Source organism: Bos taurus, chromosome 28, assembly GCF_002263795.3.
Source record: "Bos taurus isolate L1 Dominette 01449 registration number 42190680 breed Hereford chromosome 28, ARS-UCD2.0, whole genome shotgun sequence".
Classification (NCBI taxonomy): domain Eukaryota; kingdom Metazoa; phylum Chordata; class Mammalia; order Artiodactyla; family Bovidae; genus Bos; species Bos taurus.
This window is the reverse complement of record NC_037355.1, coordinates 40,401,070-40,420,627: the sequence shown is the minus strand read 5'-3', so window position 1 is coordinate 40,420,627 and position 19,558 is coordinate 40,401,070. Positions and strand designations below refer to the sequence as shown.

The 19,558-nt window shown below is 49.5% G+C and overlaps 1 protein-coding gene across 5 annotated transcripts in view; it reads left to right on the top strand.

The window, feature by feature from the left end:
- The window catches only part of GRID1 (glutamate ionotropic receptor delta type subunit 1), a 685,448-nt gene extending 669,150 nt beyond the window's left edge, over positions 1–16,298 (top strand). For 4 of the 5 annotated variants that reach the window (XM_024986927.2, XM_059882689.1, XM_024986926.2 and 1 more), the window contains 2 exons: positions 4,209–4,449; positions 15,574–16,298. In XM_024986927.2, the coding sequence (XP_024842695.1) occupies positions 4,209–4,449; positions 15,574–16,002 (670 nt within the window). In that variant the 3' untranslated portion in view covers positions 16,003–16,298. Of the gene's footprint in view, positions 1–4,208; positions 4,450–4,709; positions 4,801–15,573 lie in introns of all 5 variants that reach the window. The other variant, XM_024986928.2, reaches the window with a different exon arrangement.
- Positions 16,299–19,558: the final 3,260 nt, after the last annotated feature.

The window sequence follows — 19,558 nt, the reverse complement described above, 5'->3', positions numbered from 1 at the left end:
ATAGGAGTTAGCTGGAGATAGCTAGTAATTTAAAATTAAATGAAAGATTAATTGGATCTGGCAAGGTCACAGTGATAACTTCTTAAGATAAATGTTAAATGGGACAGGTTGGTGTAGAAATGTGAACACAAGTGGGGCCAGAGAAGCAAATTGACTCCATATTCACCTGCACAGGGCCTGAGGGAGCAGGTGCTACCTGCTGTGGCAGGAGAGGGACCTGGCCCTCACTTGCCTGCCTCCTCCCCATCCTGTCCAGATCAGCTTCCTGGTAATTAACACTAGCAATGGTGGGCATATTGGGGGAAGGTGGGGGAACAACAATGGCGCCCCACTCCAGTACTCTTGCCTGGAAAATCCCATGGACGGAGGAGCCTGGTGGGCTGCAGTCCATGGGGTCGCTAAGAGTCGGACACAACTGAGCGACTTCACTTTCACTTTTCACTTTCATGCATTGGAGAAGGAAATGGCAACCCACTCCAGTTTTCTTGCCTGGGGAATCCCAGGGGCAGGAGAGCCTGGTGGGGCTGACGTCTATGGGGTCACGCAGAGTCAGACACGACTGAAGTGACTTAACAGCAACAGGGGGAACGACACTGTAGACAGGAGTGTTCTGGACTAAGCAAAGACCCGTAGACCTCATCCACCGGCAATGACTATGCAGATCTAGTTTGCATTGGCCTCTTTACTTCCTCTTTAGATTTTTCCGGGGCAAGTCCATCCCTTGAGCTTAATCTTCTCTGGGTTCTTGGGCGTGATCAAGTTTCCGAGTGCTCGGTCTGGACACCTGGCCAGCCTCCTTGAGGAAGATAGTGTCTTGTCATCCATTTCTCGCTCCCCCGTAGGAACTTTCCTTAGTCTTTGATCAGGTTACCTGGCCCCACCGAGAGGGTGTAGGTGAAGAGCATGGGTGAGCTTGGTGGCCTTTTCCAAGGAGCCAGCCTGCTAACAGGGGCTCTTGTCCCCAGGGATGTCTAAGCCCACCACTCATGTATGTGTGTGGGGTGATATCCTGGCCAGTGAGGGAGCAGAATAAGAGCTCTGCTTTGATCTACTAAAATCCAGACTGTGGCTAAAGCATCCAGATGAAAAGGCCAGGGGTCACTGGGGTTTAGGGGCAGCCCCCTCTTGCCTGGTGAGCACATGCTTTCCAGAATTGGAAGAGCATCCACTTGGAGGGGCCAGAGTTGCTAAAGACCACTCATTTAACATCCTGAAGCTCAGAGAGGTAACGTGTGCCGAGGGCGGCTCAGGCAGCTACTGGCAAAGCTGAGAGGAGAAAGCAGGTCCTCCAAGCCCCAGTTCTGTGCCCTTGTGCTGTCAGATCTCTGAGACTTACTACCTCCTCCTACCTCCTAGATGTCGACCGGGCTCTTCTGACCATGAGCACCCAAGCCTAAACCCCTTCAGGGAAAAGCCGAGGAGGAGCGCCTGCAACTCATTCGTCCAGTGGCTTGTTTGCAAAACTGGGAAAAGGGGTAGAACTAAGTTCAATGAGGCTTGCGGGTTTTCTCTAGAACTTAATCAAATGTGTATCCTCTGCCTCCCTTGCTCCCCGGAGCAGAGAAGGGTGACATATGAGAGAAGGAGGAGGAGTGGTTCATCAATTGCTTGGATTAAGGCACAAAGAAAGGATGGCTTTGCTCCAAGATGTATAAGACAATGGCGTTCTTGAGGTTTACCCTATTTGGTTTTCTGAGAGGGGCTGGTCAGGGAATTCCCCAGGCCATCTACCTGTGATCACCTCTCTGAAGCAGATGGTAAGGGGACTTGTGGGAGCAGCACAACAGCATCAGCACCACCAAGACAGCTAATGTGCCCCAAGACAGAGCTCACAGAAGTGCAGGGTCCCCACTACAGAGGGCTTACAGTCCCCATGCACTCAAACTGCTCAGAGATCCCTTGAAAGTCTACTGAAGTGAACACTGACACGCCGGAGAGGAGAAAGCTTGGTTCCAAGCTAGATCGTTCAGTGGACATGAACAGCAGTGGCTAGTCCAGTTCCTGTGATATTTCAGCAGGAAGTGATTCGTTACTCCCTGCTTTCATCAGAAGGCCACGTGCTCTGTGACTGTAAGTAAATGTCCCCAGCGGACTGTGCTGGCCCCCTGAAGTATTGTCCTTCCTGGGCTGCAAACCTCCCCCACTTCCCTCACCTGGGGAGATGGGTTTGTACCTGGGGGAAACACTCAGGACTTCAGGTTTCCGACTTACTGCTGCCAGTGATTCTTTAAGAGGCCCCATTATATGATTCAGGCAGAATGGTGAGCCGCCCCTCTGTGGGGCATGCCTGAGAGGAGGAAGATGGCAGGTTCAGAAAACAACGAATACTCCATGCCATTGACAGAAAAAGGGTCCTGTGGAAATAGCAGATCCCGGGCTTCTCTGGAATTTCTGTAGCCTTCCTTCCCTGAGTCCCAAGAACTAAGATATTTTCCTGAATACCAATGTGTGTTGCCTTGCTTTGGTAGAGGACTGGGTCTTTAGGCTACAGCGTGTGTGTGTGTGTGTGTGTGTGTGTGTGTGTGTGAGACTGGGGTTGAATGCTGTAGCCCTTTTGTGGACCATGGCGTGCAGAGTAGGCATTCAGCAAATGTTTAGCAACTTAATAGCCATTTATAGAGCACCTACTGTGTAGCAGGCTCCACGGCTATTGACTACAGGAAAGCACCTGCAATTATATCTGTCTGGAAAATAGAAGGACTGGCTTCAGGAAGTGGCTATTATCGCTCTGGTTTACTCACAGGCAGGAGTAGAGATTATTATGGTGTGCATTAGTTTAGCCTTGTTCCAGGAGGCATTCTGTGCCCATGGCTTGTTTTATCTTTCCTCTATTGCTTATGTATTTAAATTTTCCTTTGAATCTGCTTGTTTTTTTTTTATTCTTTGTTTTCCTATACATTGCCTTACATTCTTCCTGGAATAATATTGGGCATAAAAATGCATACGATTATAAAGAGCAGGAAGAAGGGAAGCATCAGCAGAGTGAAGCTGCCTGTCTAACATCTCAGTTAGTGAATGGAGGAGCAGGAAACCAGCCCTACAGCCCCTCTCTGGTCAGTCTCACATGCCCTAGGCTGGAACTGACTCTTGGAGAGGAGAGCAGGCTGACTGCATTTAGCAGCCTGGCATTCTGGAAACAGCATGGCCCCCTGGGTCAGTGTGATCCAGCTCTGAGCAGCAGCTTTACCCCTTGCTAATTGCAACTGGGGGCAAGTTATCTAGGTTCTGAGCCTCAGGTCTCCCATCTGTAAACCTAGAAACTGATTTTCAGGCTGTTGTGAGGATTTAAACAATATAAAATGGTCAGTCCCTACTGCGTTCTCAGTGAAAGGCGGCTCATGTCAACATTGGACGGATGGGGCTGCGGGCCACCATGGCACCAGACTTCACTTTTCTATGCCTTCATTTTCCCCTCTGTAATAATGGGGACATGGAAGTAGCCTTCTCAAAGGGCTGGCATGAGAATTAAACAGTTTGTCAAGCACTTAGGAGATTTCCTGGCACATAGGTATGTGAAACTCATGTGAACTGTTGGCTCCTTGATGAGGTCTCGCCACACCCCCCAGTCCAGGCCATCCCATTGCACCCTTTCTTCACACCTCTACTTTAATTTTGTTGTATTGATCACAGCTTCTGTTTCTACACTGACTCATCTAATTATTTCAGTGTCCAAGTAGGTGTGTCTAGACTGTGCTCTCAGCAGCGTTGAATGTTGTACTTGGCACAAACCAGATGCTCCTCAAATCAAATGAGTGAATAAATGAACGGTTTGTTGGATTCTAGTAGGAGAGACTTAGGATGTAGTGAATTGACATTTGAAAGAGAGCCTTTTAGCAGGTCCACAGTCTGAGTGTTTGCATCATCCATTTCTGTAATTTACTGATTTTATCCTCAGAGTTTGCCCCAGGCTCCCACGTGAAGGATCCTTACATGGTTTGCTATTGGACACGGTCCATGGGCAGTGGGACAGGGTGGGAGAGGACATGAGAGCTCTGAGGAGGAGAATGACGAAATCTGCTAAGTGCTTTGAGAACGGTGCTTTGACAACAGAGTGGAGAATGAATCGGAAAGTGAAAAGCCGAGACAGAGAGCCACTCTGATGGTGCAGCGTTGTCTGTGGAGGGGCCGGCATGGTGGGGAAGGGATCAGGGCGCCAAGCTTGTGTGGATGAGGCCAGCGCTGTGGCTCACATGGGGTGTATCTTGCAGGATCCTGGAGCTTCAGGACACTGGAGACCTGGATGTGCTCAAGCAGAAGTGGTGGCCGCACACGGGCCGCTGCGACCTCACCAGCCATGCCAGCGCCCAGGCGGATGGCAAGTCCCTCAAGCTGCACAGCTTCGCTGGAGTCTTCTGCATCTTGGCCATTGGCCTCCTCCTCGCCTGCCTGGTGGCTGCCCTGGAGTTGTGGTGGAACAGCAACCGGTGCCACCAGGAGACCCCCAAAGAGGTCCGTTTCCTGGGCCCTGCTTCTCCTTTCTGCAGCCTAGAGGCAGGAAAGGTCCCCTGGGCAACTTGGCGGGTGGTTCTCTTCCAGATAGTATTTGCCCAAACCACTTGTCTGCTCACAGCAGTGTTTTATACTGGGGAATGGTGACATTGTTTTATTTTGTACTGAAAACCACAGAACAAATGAAGGGGGTGTTTTCATGCTTGAACAGAATGCCAAGGCAGCAGGCATAGCCACTAAAGTCGTGTATCTATCTATAGAGCGGGTACAGCATGAGCAGCGCCAGAGAGCCCTTCCCCACCCTGCCCCGCCCATGTGCCTCCACCCTGACCTGGAGAGACCAGCTGTAGGGTAAGAGAGGAAACTGCATTCCTTCCTGGTTCTCCTTGTTCACCCAGGGCCACGAGCCCTGCTCTCCCAGCATGTTGAAGGGGGATCGGCTCCTGTCCCCTCATCATCCCTTCTTCCTCTCTTCCTCCTTGCAGGGCCCAGCCCTGCCTCTGTCCCTCCAGGGACACCCAGCACAGGGCCCACTGTGGCTTTGTTCTGATTCCAGCTTCTGGGCACATTCCTTCCCTGTGTGTGCCAGCCACAGCTGATTCTTCCCTCCACACTTCCTTCTTTTGGGGTTTTGCTGGTTTTCAAGCTCAATATTTTTGGGGTTTGGGGTGGCAGGGGTGGGGAGGGTGGAGTATAAAGTCCTCATGGAAGTTCTCTTGGAACCGATGCCCCTAAGGGAGGGTGGCAAGGTGAATCATTTGGTAATGGTGCTCTCCTGGTGGAAACTATACCCAGGCATGGTGGCACAAGCCCAGCCACTCCAGTGTAGCACTGTCCTTACCCGATACATACATCTCAGCTACTTCTTGAATCACAGCTTTGCTTACAAATGATGTTGACACAAGCAGGTGTAAATTTCAAACAAGGAGCAATGAAGTAACCAGCATCACATTCAAAGAGGCAGCATCACCATGGACACCCTTCTGCAGCCTAGAAAGGCTGACTGGTCATGGGCCCATACCTCAGTCTGTAACAGAGTCCCTGGCACGGCTGGGAGTGAGGGCAGACCCACCCTTCATAGCAGGCGGTGAGCTCTTTGCTGTCATGCTTAGATTTTCCTGGAAAGAGCTTGCTGTTTGATTCAGCATGTCTGAACTGTTCTGAGGACATCCATCGTTCTCTCACATCACCTGTAAACCTCCATGTGAAGGAATAAAGGCTAGAGTTTGCCACAGACGCAGGGCTCTCCTGTTACTCCTGGGCCATAAGAGAGAAGGAAGGAAATATTTTGAGGAAATATTTGAGGAAGGCCCACTGAAAGGAACAGTTAATGATTCTGTCCTGAGCTTCTTTTGCTACTGGAAATTTTTCAGTGAAGTTTATAGCAAACGTCCCTTTGGTTAGGGGAGGAGGACAGGTTTTCCGGCTGGCTGAGCAATGCGCTGTCACGGAGGCACCGTGCTAGGACGTCACAGGCAGTGTGGAGCCCAGAAGACACAGGCCCACTCCTCCAGAATGTCCCTTGCAAGGCAGGTTCTGTGAGAGGCAATTTTGTCTGCTTCCAGTCATGTCTCTTCTCATCCCCTGGTTCAGTATCTAGTGCCAGGTCCAGCCTGGACAACCCAGATGAATTGTCAGTGTGAGAGAGAGGTGACGGGGGGTCAGGGTGGGGAGGCAGGTGGGGGATTACTTGAGAGACATAGAAGGCAGAGGTGAAAGGAGAGGAAGACCAGAGAAAGCATGAGATGAGCTAGCTGAGAGGAATGCCTCCTTTCTTGTCTGAAAAGTATCCTATCTTCCTGTCTGGCTTCTACACAAGCCCAGGATCTCAGACCCAAGAGGATGCAGTGCTTAGAAAACGTGAAACTTTCTGCCCAGGGATGCTAGCCTGCTCCAGATAGGAAAGAGAGTCGATGCAGACGCAGGTTGAATAAAACACAGCTGCCTTTCCTCCAGCCCATTTGGGTGTTACATGGTAAAAGGAGGGAATGTTCCAGTCTGAGTTTCTGGTTTTCAAATGAAATTTCTGCCTTCCTCTCTCCTTCTTCCTTTAACAAGTATGCCTATAAGGACACAGTCTTTGTCCTTAGGGGGCTTACCTTCGTGTGGGCAGATGTGGCAGAGGTCAGCCAAGTGGTTTCCATTGTCCATTGATCAGGGCCATCCTGGAATGAACTACAGGTTCCATCCAGGGCTCGGGGGCACCCAGCCCAGATGGGACATGGTAGAGTTACAGAGGGTAGTGATGCTGGTTAGTGAAGAGTTCCTGGGGCTTGGGGTTGTTAGAATTGAGTGATGACGGATCAGTACTGATCCTCAAGCTGAAGAGGAGATGTTGCCTTTGGGGTAGGGTGACCAGCATGGGGTAGACAGAGTCTTCATACCTTCCGGAGCTCTGAGGCATCAGCAAGGAAATTCAAGTAGAGGAGGCTAGAGTGCAAAGCAGAGACTTGCTCTAAAGGACTAGATGCCAGGCCAAAGGTTTTATAGCTCATCACAGGCAACAGGAACCAGGAAAGGGGTTGAGACAACGGATTTTAGAGGCATATATTTAAAACCTTTGACAAATAATGATGGTATTTAATCCAGAACTACTTTGTGTTACTGGTTGCCTGTATTTTATGGAGCAGCATTTGCAATTAGGTGAGAGTGTCTGCTTGAGCCTAGAATGCTTCATTTTGGGCCATTGGCCATATTTCTTAAAAGCCAGAAACCTGTCTTTGGGTGGAGTCCTGGTCGTATTTAACAGCTTATGCCGCGACGTCTTCAGAGTTTAGACACCTACTTGGAGAAGAGTAGTAATGTACGTTCAGCCTCTTAATATTCATGTGGATTTGAGGTCATATTTTTTTCCAAGGAATCAGACGATTATGTAGTTATCCAGCGCAGGTGAGTGCACCCCGCTCCGCAGATGCAGTAAAGAGCCACCCTGTAGATTTATGGGGGAAGTGGAGCTGGTGCTCTGAGAATAAAATATTCATGAAATAAAGATGAGAACTGCACAAATGAGAGATGACATGAGAAGTGGGGGAATGAATCGTCTGTCACTGGGCTGGGAGCTTGGAATTCTTGTTGCTTCCGGCCACGTCTGCTCTCCCCCAGGCCCTGCTTCCACTGCAGACAGGGGCTGACAGAGGCAGGGCAGGGGCCAGGCAGTAGGAGTGGAGCAGCAGCCAGGCTCCTCTATCCTGGCCAGTGGGCTGGCTTTTATCTGCAAACTCCCACAGTGTGCTCCTGCTCTCCGGGGGAGATTCGTTGCTGGGGACATTCACCTCAAATGAACACCTTTCCCCACCTCCATCCTCGAATGCTTCTTCAACTGCATGTAGAGACTTCCTCTCCTGTATCTTTGCCCTCTTCCTTTATGCCAGCCTCACAGTGTTGCTCTGAGGCTCAATGAGGGACGATGTATAAATTTCCTTAATCAGCATCTGACCCTTGGGAATGTGCTTTGTGGATGGTGCCCAAACGGTTGCTCCCTCTCAAGGACCCTGTAATAGGCAGAAAGGGCTGTGAGGAAGAGGAGTCACATCTTAGGGTACCTTCTCTATGCCAGGAAAAGTACATGTTATCTTTTTCTTTTTATTGGATTAAAACATGAAATACTTAGTTCAGAGTTTCTGTGGGTCAGGAGCCCAAGTGGAGTTTAGCTGGGTCTTCTGTCTCAAGGTCTCTCGCTTGATGTAACCAAGTTGTTGAGCAGGGCTGGGGTCTCCTCGGAAGGCTCTACTGGGGCCAGATCCACTTCCAAGCTCACTCACATGGTTGTGGACAGGATTCAGTTCCTTGTGGGCCATTGGTCTGAAGGCTGCCATCTCTGTTGTTGCCATCTCTGTTGGCAAGGCAAGAAGCCTTGCCAAACCAGACTTGGGATCCGCCTCTGTGGCACTATTAGAAGTATAGACCCCCAGGTCCCACTCCATGGATTCAAAGCTGAACCTGGGTCTTTTTTTTTTCCCCCAAGGCCCCCACATGAGTCTCAGGTTCCCATGTTATCTTCTTCACTCTTTTGATTCTCTTCCACAACGTTTAAGGAGGGCGTCCATGTCCCTGGAGAAACAGGACTCAGAAGTAGTAGGGGCAGAACTGGAATGGGGATTGTGTGTCCGCCTCTGGGCCTGGCAGCAGGAGTGTGCAGGAGCAGGGGTTCCTACCTGGCTTTTCCGGATGGCTTGGGGATGAAGGGTGTAACTGAGGACTCTTCCTAAGCCAGAATCCTGGCTCCTAGCTAGGTATTTACATCCTCTGAACCCCAGAGGGATTAGGTTTAGCCCCAGTCCAGAAGGGTTCAGAGCTTCTGACTGTTGAGCCTGGCCCAATGACTACACCGCTACTATCGGATCTCTTGGCACGAGGGTGAGAAAGTGAGCGTGTGCGCCTTTTAGTAAGAGGCCACTGAACACTTATCATACACCAGGATGCATATCAGAACCAACTCACACATCACTCGCCTCTGTAAAACCTCCCCTTGCCCGTCGCCATGGGCCTCCTTACCTCTCTGTGTATACACTCATGTTGGGTGTGACTCGAAATCACAACTGATGGTTTACCTGCCTGTCTCTGCTTTAAGTCTGTTGGCACTATCCACCTCTGTATTCCCATCACTTTGCTCAGTCTCTGGAACAGCGAGACCTCTCATTAAGGGTCATGAGTATAAAATATCGAGCACTTTCTATGTGCCAGGGGCCGAGATGGATGCTTCACGAGGAACATTAGCTCCTCTGGTAGTAGGAGCTCCAAAGTGTTTACTGAACGAGTGAACCAGTCTGGGATCCCATAAAGAAAACGTTATTAATGTTAAACTTCTGTAGAGTAATTGCACCTGGATCAATGGCTTTCCGTTCTGGCTGCACATCAGAGGTGATCCATCCTGGAGCTTTTTAGAAATACAGATACCTGGGCTCCATTCTCCAAAGGGTTGTATCAGGCAGTTGAGGACAACTGTAATTTCTAGAAGCTGCCCATGTGCTTCTGATAGCCTGCCAAGGAGGAAAACTACTGCTTTACACTGTCATGCCAAGGGGAAGTTGAGTGGAAAACAACTCAAGGTTTGAAACCAGGCACACGTGGGCTGTCATCCTGGTGGTCCATTTATCACAGAATTGTGTATCCTCGGTAAGTCCCTTCACGCCATGTGTACCTGCTGCTACTACATATGATGGGAGGTGTCTATGACTCCCTCCTTTCACGGTCCTCCTCTACAAAATCTGCAATTAAGCTCACCAGAATTCTTTCCTACAACATTCTGAAACAGGGGTCCCCAACCTCTGGGATCTGATGTCTGATGTTCTGAGGTGGAGCTAAGGTAATAATAATAGAAATAAAGTACACAATACATGTAACGAGCTTGAATCGTCCTGAAACGCTTCCCCGCAGATCCATGGAAAAATTGTCTTTCATGAAACCGGGCCCTGGTGCCAAAAAAGTTAGGGACTGCCCATCATACCCTGCGGCCACTTCACTGACTCAAAGTCCAGCTTCTTTGCTTTTACCCAATCATTACTCTCAAACTTCCAGCCAGTCCTTTAGGCTTGAGCAATTCTTTGGAGCAATACTTAAGAAGATCACAATGATGTGTGTCTCCCAGTCCGTTGAGTCTTATTTACCACCTGGTTGGTCTGCGGTAACAGGAGATCACCTCCTACAACCATCCTTGTCACGTGGGAAGTCCCTAATCCCATTTTGTTCCTGCCTAACTTAAAGTAGGAGCTGTTGGACTCCAAATAAAGTCGGTTCTAATGAGTCCCACGTGTAACCTGCTGTTACATAGATGATAGTTTAGTTAATTACCGTTTTCCAGTACAATGTTTTATTTCCACATTGGTGAACAGCGGCTCAATTGCAGAACTTTCTGTCTCTTCAAGACAATGCCTGCGAGAGGGTCTCCAGTAACCTCTGCTGGTGCATGAGCTATCATATTTAATTCCAACACAGAGCTGGAATTCAGCAGGATTCATGAATAAATGCCATCAGTGAATTTTATGTCCTATTCAGGGTTGTTTGACTAGGTCAGTTACCTACAGTAAATTAATGAATGCAGCAGCAAGCTTCTGAGTCTCTTTCCACAGCTGTCATTACCTGGTTGAACACCGAAACCTTGAGATAATGAGGATGTAAACTGATGTAGTGCACATAAAAAAGTCCATTATTTGAATTTGCATAACATAATAGAATGCCCCATTTTGTGTAAAATATAGATAATTATTCAAATCACTCCTGCCTCTTTCCTTGAGCAGGCAGGTTATGTCTGCCTCCTGTTTCCTTGGCCAGGAGGGCACCAGAAATGACTTCATGTGGGCTCAATCTGGTCCAAGAAGACAGTGTTTTCAGGGTTTCCAAAGAAGGTGGTTTTCTCCCGTTGTCTGCACTTCCCCTCTGGCCTCCTAACCAGATGCCTGATGGAACATATGGGGAGACTCAGAAATGGGCCACATGTGTTTTCCAGGGAGGTATTTGCCTTGTGTGTGTTAGTCTCTCAGTCGTGTCTGACTCTTTGGTAGACTGTAGCCCACCAGACTCCTCTGTCCATGGGATTCTCCTGACAAGGATACTGGAGTGGGTTGCCAGTTCCTTCTCCAGGATATCTTCCCTACCCAGGGCTCGAATCCGGGTCTCCCACATTGCAGGTAGATTCTTTACTGTCTCAGTCACCAGGGAAGCCTACTCATTTTCCTGTCCAGTTAAACATCCAATGTAGGGAGCTCAAGATGGCACCCTCTTCTTCCAGGTGTGACTTTGTGTTGGGTCTGCCAATAGTAATGGGCTTCCTAGGGGGTGCACCGGTAGAGAATCTTCCTGCCAGTGTAGGAGATGCAGGAGACTCAGGTTCCATCCCTGGGTCAGAAAGATCCCCTGGAGTAGGAAATGGCAACCCACTCCAGTATTCTTGCTTGGGGAATCCCAAGGAGGGAGGAGCCTGGTGGGCTATAGTCCATGGGGTTGCAAAGAGTCGGTCATGACTGAGTGACTGAGCAGGCACTACCCACAGTAATAGACTTTGAATAGAATGAAGTCCCACCTGTGTGGAGGGAATGGATTTCTTGACTGCCATTTGGAGTAGGAAGGTCGGCATGGAAAGTCTGTTCAATCGGAGTGGACATTCTCTCTGTGTCTTGATGTGGAGGGGTTATAGGCTAATGAATAGCCTCAGTGGAAACGAGACCCACCGCAGGCTTTGCAGCCTCCTTGAAACGGCTTCATTTGTCCTTAATTGGAGGCAGGAAAAAATATGGATTTAAAAATACTACTTATTGAAGTGCTTTATTTCCAAAATCCTGACTCTAGGGTAATTGGATGTTCTCCACATCCACTCTGCAGTCTAGATCAGGAGCCCCAACCTCCAGGGTCTAACGCCTGATGATCTGAGGTGGAGCCGATGCAATAATAATAGAAATAATGTGTACAATAAATACAGTGCACTCGAATCATCCCAAAATCATCCCCCATGCCCTGGTCCAGGGAAAAATCGTCTTCCACAAAACCAGTCCCTGGCGCTAAACAGGTTGGGGACTGCTGGTCTAGATGCTTTGCTGTTACCTGGCCGACCCCTCAGCACTGTGATTACTATGCTAGACTCGTGCCTGTGCCCTGCGTCTTTTATGACACTACCCACCAAACCTCCTCTCCCTTGTCCTTCACTGCTAAAGGACGTCATCTTAGAGACCTCGTTTGTTCACAAATGTTTCTTTGGAAGATGTTGGTTGGTTTGTCTTCCCCCAAAGCTCTCCTTTTCTCTGCTTCCCTGGCAATAGGTAAGAGGGCTCCCCTGTTCTCAACTCTGTCTCCCTCTGGCTCTCTTTGGCAGGAAGTTATCCCTTCTCTACCTATAGATCCCAACAACATGAGGAGCATCTCCTGAATACTTGTCTTGTCTGAGTGTTCCATTGACTATGAAAAGAAGGGCCAAGATCTCTTCTCTAAGAGAGAAGGGGGGCTTCCCTTGTAGCTCAGTCACTAAAGAATCTACCTGCAACGCAGGATCCCTGGGTTCGATTCCTGGGTTGGGAAGATTCCCTGAAGTAGGAAATGGCAACCCATTCCAGTATTCTTGCCTGGAGAATCCCATGGACAGAGGAGCCTGGTGGCTACAGTCCACAGGTTTGCAAGAGTCAGACACAACTTAGTGACTAAACCACCACCAGCTCTTCTCTAAGGCCAGATTCCAGACTGAATACAGCTGGGACCACGACATTTACTTCCTACTCCAAATTAGTCTACTTTTAAACTACTTATTTCCATCCTCAAAAGGATTCTTAAAGCCCTGAAAAGAACATAGAAAGGAAGTAAAGGCAAGATTATACAACTAACTAGTTCTTCCAGTGATCCCAGGACCACTTATTTGGTCTTCAATTTCCTTCATCAGCTAAAGGCTCTGCCAGCCAAGGCACTCAGCTTGTTTATTCTTCTAGCTTTGCTGGCTGCAGGGAGAAGGGAAGTTTGTATTATTAAACTTCAGAAATGACCGAAATTCTCCTTCACTTTCTCCAGCTTCCAGGCTTTCTGGTACTTATCTTGTGTCCTTCATTTATTTTGAAGTGCAAATAGCCTGTAGATACAAATATTTACCAGCACAGCTGTGCACTGGCTGACACACGAAAACGCTGACCAGGAGCTCATCAGGAGCTCAGAGCAGCCGTGAGAAGCCTGGAGAAGCCTGCCTGGCAACGCGCAAAAGTCCAGGCTTGTCTGGAGAGCTGGGAGGCAAGATCCAGAAGGGGGATCATGCAGTGCAAAGTTTCTTGAACTGTCGCCGTCATGGACCATCAAACATCTTCTTTGTCTCTTTATCTCTTTGTTCAGAACTCAGATGCAGTTCTCTTGTCCTTACCTGGGTCATGGTCCTGCCTTTTGGCTACAGGTAGACAGGGAACAGCCACACTGTTATCCAGTGGGGGAAAAGCAGTTCCCGAAAGTGAAACAAAACAAAATAAAGTAAGGTCTTCTTGGGAAGGGAGAATTGATGCTTGATGGCTGTCAAACAGCCAGTGTCTAACATAAGAGTTTGTTGTTGTTCAGTCGCCAGGTCGTGTCCGACTCTTTGCAACTCCACAGACTGCAGCATGCCAGGCTTCCTGTCCTTCACTGTCTCCCAGAGTTTGCTCAAATACTCAAAAATGGAAACGAAGCATATAAACAACACAGGGAAAAGACCAAGAGAGCACAGAGCTTGGTTAACCATGCTTTAACTTAATTAAGAAGAGAACTTGGATTTGGTTTGTTAACATTTTACAGACTGTTGAAGGAGTCCGTGAAAGACGTTGTATGTACCGTATTTAGTCTAAGTAAAGCCCTAGTGCCCTTCCCCCAGTTCCACCCATTTGCCACCCAGACGTGTCCCATACTTGGAGCTGGTCTGCCAGCATCAGCAAGCTGAGCTCTGCTGTGTGGGGCTTCAGTTCGCTGGAATCCTGGCTCTGCTGATGGGACCATGTCAGTGATTTCTGATGTAAATTCTATCTACAGTCCGATCTCCTCACCATAGTACCTTCACCCTCACACCAGTTGGCTTTCTTTATCCTCTTTTTCATGGCCTGGAATGAGCTCCTCATTGTTGTTCGAGTGTTTTCAGATTTATTGTTCTGGGGAAGATAGTAGATCTCCCACCAGAAGCCAAGCCCTATGTGCTGGTCATGACCTCAACAAGGTGGTAGAGAGAGCAGTGACCCTGCCTCCTCCAGGCCAGGGGGCATTGGGAGCACAGAGTGGACGCCAAAGGCAGCTTCCTTGCCTGAGGAAACCTGGGATGAGACTTCATGGGGGTTAGACTTCCCCTCTGAGAGGGGAGCTCATGCCAGTTATTCAGGCTTGCCGCTTCCTGGGGAACCAGCCTTAGAGGAGCCCCGAGACTCACTGAACTGGCCCTTGGGTTTGTGTGGCTCCTTCTTTCTTCATTTGAAATCATATTCAGGGCGTTTACCTCTCATGGTTATTCCTAACGAGCCTAAGGGTCAGCAGGGGACAGGTTCCTCTCTCTGCTGTATGAAGACTGGCATTAGACAGCCTGTGATGTCCTGTTTTGGAGCAAAGCTTCAACATGGTACTTCTCTTGGAGTTTGACACCAGGGATGCATAGGTGGAGGGACTAATCTTGCCTGACACATAGGCCCTAATGCTGCCTGAAAATGGGACTGCAGCTTCTAATACCTCATTGAGGGGTTGGTATGGCTCTTCCACGGACATCTGGTTTTGTACCCCAAGTCACTGGGGAGAAACTGAGGAAGTAGATATATAGTCTTTGTCTTTAAGGAACTATCAAGTAGTTTGGCCTCTTTGACTTATTCTGACATTGAAGACAAAATACCAGTGATATTTGTTCTGTTTCTTAAGCCAATAAATAATTGAACAAACAAAATATTTTCCTTGATACCATCCGCCTTATGGCAAAAGAGGTATGCAATTCACTACATGGAGAATCAGCTGTGAGGGTCACCCATCTCGGCAGCCTCAAACCTTCACGATATCAGGAATGACAGCTGATCCCGGGGAATTCCCTTTCCTCACCGTCCCATGCCCCATCCTCATCCAGGCCCCCAGCCACATGAGCTTCCAGACAGGGACAGGCCCCCTCCCCAGCATCTCTGAAGATTTCGTGTACTCCAGGCTTCCCATGCTGCCTCTGCTGCTCACTGGGCTTATGGCTCAGGGAGGCCATTGACCTTCCTGAACCCAAGCCTCCTTTTGTGTTCAGTGGGGATGATCACACCAGATCTTTTGAGCATTGTAAACACTAAATTGCAAATCCATGGGGCATATCAGGGGCTCAAGGACCACACCTTTTTATTTCCATGGGACTCCTTTCTTCCATTGCTTCTGTCAGTTGTTCAAAGCATCTTCTCCCAAGGGTTGCCTCTGGGTGTGATTGGTCCTGAGCAGAATGCATTTGGGGGGGCAAATGCTGCAAAGCCCTCATTGCTGGGTCCTTGCTACCTGGGAGCAGTGTCCTAGGCTATCGGTATTCCAGGTAAGGAGGGCTGGCCATGCGGTTGGGGGAAGGTGGGAGGAATGGGGCCCCGCTTTACCCTACTGCCCAGCAAGCTGTGGTCTCCAGCCTCCCAAAGTTTGTAGAAAACCAGCTGGGGCTCCCGTTAGGGCTTGGCCTGACCCTCCTCCTGTGCTCTGCCTTAGGACAAAGAAGTGAATCTGGAGCAGGTCCATCGGCGCATGAATAGTCTAATGGATGAAGACATTGCTCACAAGCAGATTTCCCCAGCGTCCATTGAGCTCTCGGCCCTGGAGATGGGGGGCCTGGCTCCCAGCCAGGCCTTGGAGCCCACGCGAGAGTACCAGAACACGCAGCTCTCGGTCAGCACCTTCCTGCCGGAGCAAAGCAGCCACGGCACCAGCCGGACACTCTCATCAGGGCCCAGCAGCAACCTGCCTCTGCCACTGAGCAGCTCGGCCACCATGCCCTCCATGCAGTGCAAACACAGGTCGCCCAACGGGGGGCTGTTCCGCCAGAGCCCCGTGAAGACCCCCATCCCCATGTCCTTCCAGCCCGTGCCTGGAGGCGTCCTTCCGGAGGCCTTGGACACCTCCCACGGCACCTCCATTTGACCGCGCCGCCTGCCCTCCTGCCCGCCCATCCACCCACCCGACCAGCAGAGCTTTTTAATACCAGAAAACTACAACACAAACCACACACACACGCGCGCGTGCGCGCGCACACACACACACAGAGACTCTTTCATTTTTCTTGTATATACGTGTAAATAATGACAGAATGGAGTGGGGTAAAAGTGTATTTTGAATATTCCCAATTTTCGAAGTCAGTAAAAAAAAAAACAAAACCTGTATGAATGACTTTGTAAATTTTGTTCTATATGAATAAAATGGCAAATTACTTGTGATCATTCTGAAGTGCCAAAGAAGCCCCCTGTTCCTGGGCCTTTCCGAGGGCGAGGGCAGGAGGGGTGATCAGAAAAGGACGCCCCCTGCTGGTGGAGAGGGGAAGGTGCCCAGCCAGTCCCTTTAGAGGAGCCCGGGGCGCTGCCTCCTTCCCTGTCTCGTGGCTCCTGCGTGTTCCTCTGCCCCTGGCCTTTTTCCATTTACTCCTCTCACGTAGATAAAGGGTGAGCCTCGAGCCAGCGTTGGCCTGACCCCTGGGTCCCTGTGCTATAGGGGGATCCACTGTGCCAGTCAGCCTGGGACTGAGGAGGCTCCCGGGACCGGAGCTGTCCTCTTGGTCACCCCACTTCACATCGCGGTGTGCCGTGGGCCCAAGAGAAGCACCCAGGCCGATGCAGCCGACTCTGAGGACTTGGAGGCCGACGTGTTCTAGGGTTATCCTGTTGGCCTTGTGTGTGTGTGCGTGTGTGTGTGTTTGACTTTCTTTTCTTAATAAGAAGCATCCACAAGGAATCTGGGAGGAAGAGGGTGGGTCCCACCATTGCCTCAGGGAGGCTGAGCAGAGGTGGGCTTGGCTTCGTCCATGGGGATCGGAAGATGTGAGGTCTGGTGTGTGGACCAGGTGAGGCGGAGGGTGCGAGAAGCCAGGTAGGGGGAGAATATTCACTTGGGTGTGGGCCTGTGTTTTCAGGTAAAAGCATCCTGTTGGAGGAGTGGAGAGAGGTACTGAGGTGGGCAGACTCGTGCTCAGGGGATGCGAGTGCCCACCATAGATCAAAAGGACCATGTCCGTGCAGGTAAGAGGAAGCCTTGGCTCTTACAGAAAGAACAGTGTGACTTTTGTGATGCGGGATAAGTAACTCCCAGCCTCCAGAGAAGAAGCTCCAAAGTGAAAGGATGTCTCTGGGTCTTAAACCCCGCAGACAGTCTGCCAGACAGGGCTGAAACCCAGCATGAGACTTCACGTCCTGCTTTGGCACCTGCTCCAAACCGGAAGCTCTCAGGTTGTCATCCAGCCCACGGCAGGGGCTGTCCTGGCTGAGGGCATCGTCTAGTCTCTGAGCTCTCTGGCTCTATCCCCGAGCTGAAAAACCTGTTAGAAAACTCTGTTTCTTCAGGCTCCAACGACCTGCTTCCCTCCATTGCCCTGTCTGGGACAATGAAACTATAGAATCAGGGAGAAGAAATGACTCTAGAAGCAGTCATTCAAGTGCGCTAAGCTGTATGTAACTATATGTAACTTTAGATCTTTTTCTTCTGAAGACAAAGGTGATTCTGCTTTCCTAACCTGCCATGGTGCTGAACACACCCCACATCTGGCACCAAGAAGGGCGGGGCTCCCTCCCCCAGCAGTAATGGGGGCGGGGCTGAGAGCTGGGGTCTGTGGTCCTGGAGAAATACAAAGTCCTATTGATTGCCTCTCCTATAGCCCTGTGGAGTTACTCCAGAGATGTATTTATGAAGCTGATAAGTAGCCTGGGATTGATTTCTTTCCCAAAGTCCCGTGTGACATGATTGAGCAGTAAGGAACGGCTGCATCAGAGTCAGCTAAAAGCACCCTGGGAGGGGAGTGTTTATAATTATGTTATTTATCTCTGGATGCTGCGAATGGCCTGATACTCGTGCTACCAAGACAATCCATTGACATTCCTCTAATCAGAGCGCGTAGAGTTTGCAGCCGGGTGCATGCAAGCGGGGAAGCTTAGGTGGGCTACAGTAATCCTGGGGCAGAACAGACTTCATGTTCTTCCCATCAGCACTTTGAGGGGGCCTTCCCTGGATGGTCAATTTTTTCATATATATATTTCTCTATTTTCTTAATCAAATTCTGGTCTCACTGCCTTATTTCACGCTCAAGTCTGTTTTTATTTTCCCTGAAATGACCTGTCTTCTGGAGTATACCATGGGTGTCTTCTTGGGCAGTTTGCTTTGAATGGGTGTCAGGGAGAGGAGAGTGCTGGGGTGTGTGTGTGTGTGTGTGTGTGTGTGAAAGAGAGAGAGAATGAGAACAAGTGGATCTTTAAAGGAAAGGTATTTTGCTTATAAAAAAAAATCTAAACAACTCATGGTATTATTCCTCGCCATGTTTATGTAATTTAAAAAAAAATCCTATCCCTGGCATGAGGGGAAATGGCTGATACTCAAGCAAGTTCTCTAGAAAAAAATTCCTCCCAACTCAGATTTCTGTGTCGGCTCAGAATGTATCTTTTTTTTTTTTTTTTTTCCTTCATGCTTTGCTCTTTGGATTTATAACTCTGTTTAGACTATTCCATACATTTTAGGTATATTTTGTGCCTTCAGACACTGCAAATAATAATCAGCATTTGGATTAAAGTTGTTTAACAATAAAACTTGGCTTTGCTCCCTACCCTCTTCTTCTCTGGGGTGAAGAAATGCTATCTGTGTGTTCTTGGGCACCAGCTATACTCTGTCCCCTTGGTGTGGACTGCTGTGAGAAGTTTCTCAGGCCAAGTGGCTCTCAAACATGCCTGGGAGTGGAGGCGCATCCCCTCACCCAGTGTGCATGCAGAGCACGCCTCTCAGCTGGGCAGCAACCCGAGGGACAGGCTGAGAAGCGATTCTAGTGCTTGGTTGGCTGGACAGTTTCCTGCTGGAAACGCCTAGAGAGAACCAGGACACGTTACATAGGGAAGTGTCCCCACAGCCTTGTGGGATGAGCACCCTTTTAAGAGTTGAGTGATTTTGTTTCTTCACTCAGATCTACACCCACTCCGATCTCGGAGAAGTTGCTTCCCTGTGCTTTGGCCTTAGGGTTAAGGCTCTGTCATGCTTTGAGGCCCTATAGCTTGGCTTTTCAATATTTGACCCTCAGGTGGTCTGGGGTACCATTTTCCAGTGAATATCCATATACCCAGTCATTGCTATGACCCTGGGATCACCAGTGTGGCCCTTGCACCTCCAGAGTCATATGGTCTCCAGTCCCACTTCTTTGCATCACAAAGTTCCCCTCTGACCTTTAGGCCTTTGGGAGAGAAACAGCCTCCTGGCAGCCTTGGGCCAAACAGGTCTGACCCCAGGAGTTTGGTTTTCATAATCAAAATCTCAGCTTTTGGAAACTGAAAGGAGCCGGTCTGGCTCTTGTCCTTCTGTCCCTGCACCAATGAGAGGCTTCGCCAATGTTGAGTGCAGGCTTGAGAGACTGGGGGCGGGGAGGCATAGAACCCTCAGGCATTCCCAGATTATCTGAACAGACAGATGGATCTAGACAGGAATCCCAAAGTGTTCTATTTACTTAAGAAAAAGC